This window comes from Aotus nancymaae, unplaced genomic scaffold, assembly GCF_030222135.1.
Source record: "Aotus nancymaae isolate 86718 unplaced genomic scaffold, 86718_ANA_hifiasm-v0.15.2.pri h1tg000014l, whole genome shotgun sequence".
NCBI classification, from domain to species: Eukaryota; Metazoa; Chordata; class Mammalia; order Primates; family Aotidae; genus Aotus; species Aotus nancymaae.
In genome coordinates, this window is record NW_026988425.1 from 69,868,774 (window position 1) to 69,878,672 (window position 9,899).

General features: G+C 36.4%; 1 protein-coding gene across 1 annotated transcript; it reads left to right on the plus strand.

Moving 5' to 3' along the window:
• The first annotated feature begins 7,385 nt into the window (after positions 1-7,385).
• LOC105723883 (vesicle-associated membrane protein 7) lies at positions 7,386-8,045 on the plus strand. Its single transcript, XM_012462125.3, is given in 2 exon segments — positions 7,386-7,466; positions 7,590-8,045. Coding segments are annotated over 2 exon segments (537 nt in total).
• Positions 8,046-9,899: the final 1,854 nt, after the last annotated feature.

A 9,899-nucleotide genomic window follows, 5' to 3' on the forward strand; every position in this document is an offset into this window, starting at 1 on the left:
ATCATCAGAGTTCTGGAAATTGGTTGCATGAGAATGTGGGCGTATTTAAAACAACTAATCTGTACACTTAAACATTGAAAAGATGTTAAATTTTATGTAGTGTATATTTTACCAAAATTAAAAATAAAACAAATACACTACCCCATTCATTCCCAGCACCAGTACTGCTTCCAGAGGGAACCACGTTCAAGGCTATAGCTGCTTCTTTGTAATTTGCCTTTATATTTCTGAAAATACACAATACTGTTATCTTTTATACTTGTTTTCTCACATCATCATTTTGCAATCTTTGCTTTTTTATGTTAGAGGAGCACTAACACTAAAAGCCTTCCTTACCAAGTCTTCACATGAAACCTTACTCACCTCATCTCCTACCTATATCACCAGTGTTCCTTTTCACCATACTCTCAAAATAGGTATAACAAATTTTTTGTTAGTCAATTTTCACTATTTACAGTGTTATGGCTGTAATATTAGATGGAAAGTGTTATTCACTCTTTAGTCAAATATAGTGGTAGAATTCCATTTCTTCTTCATGATATGACTAGGTATGGATCTCTTTGTTTATTCTACTTAGAGTTTATTATGTATCTTTTACTGCATAATGTTTTTTATGAAATTTGGGAAGTTAAGCCATTATTCCTTCAAATATTTTTTCTGCTCCTTCCTCTCTTCTCCATTGGGAACTCCTACTGCACATATGTTGATGTGCTTAACAGTGTCTCACATTTCTCTGAGATTCTGTCCAGTTTTCTTCATTCTTCTTTCTCTTTGCTCATTGGCTTGTATAACCTCTATCAGTCTGTTGTCAAGATACTGATTCTTTCAGCCAGTTCAAATCTACTGAGCCTCTCCAGTAAATTTTTTATTTTGGTTATTTTACTGTTTGACTTCAAATTTCAATGGGTTCTTTTAAAAAAATTTCTCTGTTTTCTTTTCTTTTCTTTTTCTTTTCTTTTTTTTTTTTTTTTTGGAGACAGGGTCTTACTCTGTCACTCAGGCTGGAGTATACTACTGCAGTACTAGAGTGTACTGCAGCCTCAATCCCTCAGGCTCAAGTGAATCTCCACCTCAGCTTCCCAGGTAGCTGAGACTGCAGGCACACAGCACCATGCCCAGCTAATTTTTTGTAGCGACGGGGTTTCTCCATGTTGCCCAGACTGATCTCGAACTCCTGGGCTTAAGTGATTGAACTGCTTGGGTCTCCCAAAGTGCTGGGATGACAGGCATAAGCCACCACATCTAGCCCTTTTATAAAAATGTCTATGTTTTTATTGGTATTCTCTATTTGATTAGATGTCATCAAAGCATCATTTACTTCTGTACACATGGTTTTAGTTCTTTGAACATATTTATAATGACTGTTTTGAATTCTCTGTCTATTAAATCCAAGATCTGGACCCTCTCACAGGCAATTCTGTTGCCTGTTTTTTCTTCTTTTGTATGGGCCACACTTTCCTGTTTCATTGCTTGTGTCATGATTATTTGTTGCTGTTGAAAACTGGACATTTCTGGTAATATGTTGTTTGACACTAGATACTTATTTCCTCGCTTCTTTGGAGCTTGTTTTTATTGTTGTTTTCTTGTGTACTTAGTAGCTTGGCTAAACTATTTTAGTGGTCTGTTCCTCTCCCCTGACAGTGTGAAGCTTCTGTTCTCATCACAGGGTGCAGCCTTGGGCATGGGACAGTCATCCTGGAATGACTGATCTTAGCAGGGCTCTCCTTGTTTATCTGATTTCTCTTTTAAACCTTCTGTCCCTTTTTCGGTCTCTACTAATTGCTGGCTGATTGTTTTTTGCAATGTCCTGTGGTATAAATGGTTCTGTGGACTAATCCAATTAAATTCAGGCAGGGATAGTTTTTGAGGCTAGTGTTTGAGGTTTGTTCTGTCCCCAGGAGAACTCTTCTTAACTATCCCTTTGTTTCTCACTGGTGAACTAGCCGGCCTATGAGTTAGCTTATTGCTCTCAATATAATCTTTCAATCAACCTGACCTATAATAGAAAATATCTGTTTAATTTTATTGCTGGAGACAGCAAGACTTCTGACTTGCTGCTTCTGCTTGAACTGGTTATTTTCTACGTCTGACACACTGTAGCTGTCACTGGGTTTCCTTTGCCATCTTCCTGAGAATTCCCTGGAATGCCCCTTTGAATTCCTGAAATGAAGGGGTCCCAGCAATTACATTCCTAAGTGTATAACCAAAGAAAGAAAAACATATATCTACACAGAAACTTGTACATGTATGTTTATAGCAGCATTGTCCATGATACTCAAAAGGGGAAAGAACTCAATTTGATAAGCAAAATGTGGTATAACCATACTATAGGATATTAGGCCATAAAAAGGAATACAGTGCTGACACTTGCTGTAACATGGACGAACATTGAAAATGTTATGCAAAGTGAAAGAAGGCAGTCACAAAAGACCATACGCTATGATTCCATTCATATCAAAGTCCAGAATAGGGAAATCTACTGAGACAGAAAGTGGATTAGTGGCGCTTAGGAGTGGGGAAAGGGGTAACAGGGCAATGGCAGCTAAAAGATATGAGGTTTCTTCTTGAGGTGATGAAAACCTAAAATTGACTATGGTAATAGTTTCACATATCTTTAAATATATTAAAAACCATTAAAGTATAATCTTTAAATAGGTATTTTATATGATATGTGATTTATATCTCAACAACACTGATTTTAAAGTTCAGGTCATTAAGATATTTACTGGCAACCTGAAGTTGTCATCGAATCTTGCAACTCTACCAGTATATGAGAGTAACACTTTAACAGAACCTCTCGAGAAACTTCCCCTCACATCTATTGGCCAGGTTTGGATCCCCTTCCCCTTTCCTAAACCAATCACTAGTATGGAACTGAGATCACCAGGTTTAGTCTTTTTTCACACTGCTGATAAAGACATAACTGAAACTGGGCAATTTACAAAAGAAAAAGGTTTATTGGACTTACAGTTCCACACGGCTGGGGAGGCTTCAAAATCATAGAGGAAGACAAGGAGGAGCAAGTCACATCTTAGGTGGACGGCAGCAGGCAAAGAGAGAGTATGTGCAGAGAAACTCCCATTTTTAGAACAATCATATCTCATGAGAACCATTCACTATCACAACAACAGCACGAGAAAGACCCAGCCACAGATTCAGTCATCTCCCACAAGGTTTCTCCCACAACACATGGGAATTATGGGAACTACAAGATGAGATTTGTGTGGGGACACGGAGCCAGACCATATTGCCAGGATTACAGCAGATTAATCATGACTTAACCAATTAGGAAATGAGTGATTACATAAATAAAATTATGGTTCTGCCTTACAAGAAGGAAGGAGGAGTGGCTATTGGGTGTGTCAGCAATAGTGTCCGCTACACACCTGTTTAGTGTTTTCAAGTTTCCATCCCTTTCCACTATCTTAATTTTTCCTCACAACCACCCTATGAAGTTAACAGGAAAAATAGCTACATTTTTGCGATGATGAAACTGAGTCTCAAAAACGTAAAGTACCTTAGCCATGTACACTGCCTGTTAAGTAATAGAGCTAAGACTTGGACTTAGGTTTTTCTGACTCCAAATTCAATTTTTAAAATTAGAATTTAAAAAATGCCCTACAAATATAATTTCTATTAACAAGGTATTACTTAACATAATTTTTAGAACTCTGCACTGAAAAATCATCCAGATCACAAATCTTATTTAAAGCTCTCTCTTGCTTTCTCCTCTAACAAATACAACCAGTTCATTCTCTCCAGTTGACCTCTTTTCAATACAGGGCACTACACCAATAGATTATCCTGCACTCTTATTCAAAGAATTGTTTTGCTGAGGATTATGCATTCCTACTAGTGAGTTTGTTGTAGATTTCATAGAATTAAGCAGAATGCAGTAGAATTTTAAATTGATTTATCTGTCTTTATCTCTAATGACTTTTCATTCATAATTATGGTATTTGTAATGAGTGCATTTGTGATGACAGAAATCCACCATAACATATTCCATTGTCTGAATTAGCTTCAGACCCTTATTTAATGACTTATTAATCAACCACAGTCAGCCAACAGTGTATCACATTAAATCTGTGAACAACACAAGGAAAGAATTTCTTTTTTCTCTCTATGTAACCCATGGAGCAATATTTAACAATATGAATCAGTTCGAACATCCATCCACAGTTCTATTACATCTGCAGTTCTATTAGTAAAGGTCAGCCTAGGTTAGTTCACTGTCAGCAGCCAGAAAGGTGCAAGAATAGACTAGCTTAATTGCTTTATTGTTACTATCACTATGACTATTTAGAATGCCGGTACACAAGACTTCCAAGATACTAAATCTCCATTTAGGTTACCAAGAAGCATTAGTTAAGTTTGGATTCTTACCGAGAGCTACCTTAATTATTAATACTACAGATGAGCACATCTAGGACACTTCATAAATCAGTAATGGGTAATGTATATTATAATTACTTTACCACCTATTCCACTTCTACCATCCTTAGAATTTAAGCAGTTAATCAATGAATATAATATCCCACTGGGCAGTCATAGCCAGTATCTATAGATACAGAACAATAATATTATGCCTTTATCTAGATAAAGTATGAAAATGCTAAAATAAATGTATAATTTTGTTAGCTTACTTGTTTATGGAGAGCAAGGATTCTCAACTTTGCTGCTCACTGGAATCACCTGGAGAGCATTACAAAATATTCATGCCTGGGTTCCACCCAGAAGCGAACAGAATTGGCATAGAGAGCAGCATGGATACGGATTTGTAAGTTTCCCAGATGATCGCAAAGTTAAGAAAAGCCATGATCTATAATTATATTGGGTGAGTGACAGAAAGAGAAAGAGATAGAGAGAGAGCGAGAGTGAGTGCGCATGCTGGGGGCAGTCGGGAAGAGAAGGTTAAAAATTAAAAATCTTTGGACATAAAATTGGTCAAGTGAGACCTCAACTTTCCTGGTAGGAAAATGGTGTTTAAAATTCTGAACACTGAGATCAAATTAATGTATAAATGCATTATTTTATTTGGTACTCACATATTTTATTCTTCTTACAGGTAAGTTAAACCTTGTTTCAAGCACTAAGGTTTCAAGGATGCCTTTCTCTTAGGGAGTCTTAAGTAGCAATGGAAATTTTCTGATTAAGACAGAATGAAAAGGCTTATCATTTTTCCTACCTGATTGAAAGCTAAAACCTTAATTAAAATAATTATGATTGTATTCCACAGATGCTAAAATACACTTACTCGGCATATTTTGAACATGTTTGGTTTTGTTTCACCTTCATATTATTGGGGTAAACTGTATGGCACATGTACTTTTTAATTATTGTATTTCTGTACATCTTTTCTTCTGTTAACCTCTGTTTAATGAAAATTTGTAAAATTTCTGAGCCTAATTCATAGATTTTAGTGTCTTATTACTGCTAGGCACTCTGTATGTCTGTGCACCTGCCAGTGAAACTTGAATTCTTCAGTGGCATGGCCTTTCTTATTGTTGCTAGTGGTCAGCATTCACTAGATAACTAAATTAGCTCTTAAACTGAAAAAGAAAAATCTATAATGTGTCCGCTTTCTAGAGCAGAAAATAACGGCAGAAGAATTCACAACAGTCTAGATACATTGCCATAGCCACAGATCCTGTCTTTTTTCTAATTAGCAAAGGGTTTCCTTGGGAACTAAATTACTATTCCTCATTCATCTGTCTGCCTCCTTCCTCCTTGCATTCAGGGAAAGTATAAAAGTTACTTTCCACACAATACTAGACATGACATGAAGTTGCCAAGATTTTTCTAAAACACCCCTTTAAAAGGGCTAATATGCCTTTTTTTCTTCATAAAAATTTAAACATGTTTTAACAGAACAATTTCTAAAAATAATCATTTCCACATAGTATTTGCTAGCTTTTAAGTCTTCTTTTTAAATGTTCATGATCCCAACTTATTTTTTAGCTCCCCTGACTATAGAAGACCCTCTGAATGATAACAAACAAACATAAAAAAACTTTCTGCTCCACGTTTCAACTTGAAGTAGCCAAATTCTAATGTCCACAGAAGGCTTTTCTTAGTCAATGACTGCATAATCGAACATTTATTTTTCTTCTTTTGCTTTATAAAAAATTTTCATTTTTTTCTTCTTTGTACTCTGAGTCAAAGCCTCTCTACATGTGTTATACTGATCGTTTTATTTGTTACTCAAACAGAAAAAAAAACAGCATTTCTTTAAAACATTTTTCATACAAGTAATTATAGCACATTATACAAATTAGGGAAATATGTGGGGGGAAATCACCTACAATTGTACCACCTTTTAAATCATTCTTAGCATTTTGATGTATTCCCACCAGTCTTTTTTTTCTGTACACCTACATCTACAGATAATCATATTGCAGATTCATTTTTGTACTATGTGTTTTCCAGTTACCATAGCCTAGACATTTTCCATGTTAATGTATAGCGTTCATATCCATTTTTCTTTTTAACTTCTTTCCATTCTTTAAGTCTTAGTGCAAAGGTCTCACCTTTAATTAGCAATGCCTGTCTGAACATCTCAGACTAGATCAGGTTCTCTTTGTATTTGCTTTCATAGAATCATGTTTCTTTCCTAGATAGCAATAACCATAAATGTAATTATTGCATCATCTGTGTTCCCCACAAGGGTATAAGCTCTATGAAAACCAAGACCATGTCTACCTACTTTTGCTTATCATTATGTAACCTGAACAAATCCTGAAACATAGTAGACACTCATATTTGACAAATAGAGTAATGGTCACTTAATGACAGGGATATGTGTGAGAAATGTGTCGTCAGGTGATTTTTGTCATAGTGCCATTGTTGAGGGTATTTACACAACCTAGATGGTATAGTCTAGTACACACCTAGGCTATATGGTCTGGCCCAATGCTCCTAGTCTACAAATCCATACGGCATGTTACTCTACTGAATACTATAGGCAATTGTAACACAATGGTAAGTATTTGTGTATCTAAACATAGAAAAGGTACACTTAAGATACGGTATGAAAGATAAAAAAAAAAAGGGGGGTCTACTTGTATAGGGCACTTACCATGAATGTAGCCTGAAGGACTAGAAGTTGCTCTGGGTGAGTCAGTAAGTGAGAGGTGAGTGAATGTGAAGGCCTAGGACATTATTGTACACTACTGTAGACTTTACAAACACTGTATACTTAGGTTACACTAAATTTTTTTTTTTTTTTTTTTGGCGCTTCACGCAGAAGACAGCGGCGTCCGGTCCCAGCCTCCTCTGGGAGCGGGCAGTTGGCGACCCTGCACTGACCAGTGACCCTGCACTGACCCGCGCCCCTCCGTCCCGAGCCCGCGCGTCCTCAGTAGGTGCCCGGACGGACTGAAGCCATGGCCATTCTTTTTGCTGTTGTTGCCAGGGGGCCCACTATCCTTGCCAAACATGCTTGGTGTGGAGGAAACTTCCTGGAGGTGACAGAGCAGATTCTGGCTAAGATACCTTCTGAAAATAACAAAATAACGTACTCACATGGCAATTACTTGTTTCATTACATCTGCCAAGACAGGATTGTAGATCTTTGTATCACTGATGATGATTTTGAGCGTTCCTGAGACTTTAATTTTCTGAATGAGATAAAGAAGAGGTTCCAGACTACTTACAGTTCAAGAAGAGCACAGACAGCACTTCCATATGCCACGGATGGTGAGTTCTCAAGTGTCTTGGCTGCACAGCTGAAGCATCACTCTGAGAATAAGGGCCTAGACAAAGTGACGGAGACTCAAGCCCAAGTGGATGAACTGAAAGGAATCATGGCCAGAAACATAGATCTGGTAGCTCAGCGAGGAGAAAGGTTGGAGTTATTGATCGACAAAACAGAAAATCTCGTGGATTCTTCTGTCACCTTCAAAACTACTAGCAGAAATCTTGCCCGAGCCATGTGTATGAAGAACCTCAAGCTCATCACTATCATCGTATCAATTGTGTTCATCTATATCATTGTCTCACCTCTCTGTGGTGGATTTACATGGCCAAGCTGTGTGAAGAAATAAGAAAGAAACAGTTAACATTAACTAAGGATATGAGAGAACAAGGAGTTAAAAGCAATCCTTGTGACTCAAGCCTTTCACATACTGACAGATGGTATCTGCCAGTCTCTTCAACCCTCTTCTCACTTTTTAAAATCTCGTTCTATGCCTCCAGGTTTATCTTTGTCTTATTAACCAGTTTATTCCCTCGAACTTCAGATTGAACCATTCGTTATAGCAGTAGCCTTGAAAAGGCTTTTGTTTATTTCTTTGGTTTGTTAACTAGTGTCATCCATTTAAAGACACATTTTTGTTTTTAATTGTACAAAGCTGTCGCCACTAGTCTTATGAGCGATCTACTAAAACTATGGAGAAACTTTGTATGTGCACACAAAAGTACTCAAGAGACAGATAGTATTGCCAGCATCTCATCTTAATGTCTTTTGTTATTGAGAAGTTTTAGGTGCTTCAAAACAACATAAATGGATAATAGTTGTTATTTGGGAAATTGTAATGATGTTGGTGCTGCTTGCTTCTAAGAGCACAGACAAGTAAAGTATGAAACATTCTTATTTCAGTTAGATGGGGAACATTTTGCTAGCCCATTAGAAGCACACAGAATTATCCTTGTCCCCCTAGTATTCATTTTCAGGAATAAAGTTCAGCGTGCTGATCATTTACAATACAGATAGCTTGATATCTTCTGTTTTTCCATTGCTGTTGATTTGAGAAGATGAAGGTTTAAATATTATTGAAGGTTGCAGTTTTTTAAAATATATTCCTTTTTCTTCTGTGAATATTTAGGGCAATTGTGTTGCTAATAGAATTGTGTAGTAGAGGGGGTGGGGAGGTAAATTCCTCTGACTTACCAAAGAAAAAGAAGGGAACCACAGTGGATGTACTAGCATTTTAGCTGTGCAAAGGGAGGTAGTGTGGGAAAAATGTTTCCATTCTGGAAAAAGCCCAAACTGAATACATATGGTCAGCAGTCAACTCCAGGGCTTGGGCTTGACTCCTGTCGAATAACAGTTTGAGCATTCTTTATGGTTGAATAAATTCTTAAATCTGCCTAGTTTTGAAGAATTCTTTTGTGAAACTTTAAAGAGAATAGACAGTATGAGGTATAGAATTAATACAAAACAGTTTAACAACCATTTAACTGCTGTGTAAGAAAATTGGACTGTAATCATATGGCTACTGGCATCTGTTACGTAGTATGTATTTTTGGTGTGTATCTGAAAGGAAGATATTTTGTACCCTAGATCCAATAGTATTTATTTATCAATAAGTGCCATTAAATTGAAATTATATTACATTTTACACTTTCTCAATCAATGAACAAATTAGTCTGTAGAATCTAGCCACCTGTTTAGCCTAGTCACGTGCCTTGAACATATATGTGTCCCATAATCTCACTCATGGTACCTGTTATTCCATCCAAACCTTTCAATTCATGCTACTTGATTCATTTATTTGACATGTATTTTAGGCCCACTTGAACTCTTTTCTTGTTTAATCTAGCATAGCACAAATGTTTTTCCAGTATTCTTTATCAACACTAATGCCTCTTAATTGCATCAGCATTTCCTATTGGAAAATACATCTGTTCCGGAAAACATTTGGCATTCCTGAATAATTTCCAAATATTTATTTCCCTTTCTTATACATACCTGAATAAAATTGATGTGCATGTTTTAGGGATCAATTACCTAACTGTTCCTTCGTCTACTTATGTATGAGAATGCTTTTTAAAGCACATGTCTCATTTTAAATGAAGCACAAACTGAGAATGTTAATAAAATTTAATAATAATACAAAAAGAAATTTTTTTTCTTTCTTCAATCATAAATTAACCTTAGCTTATTATAATTTTTTACC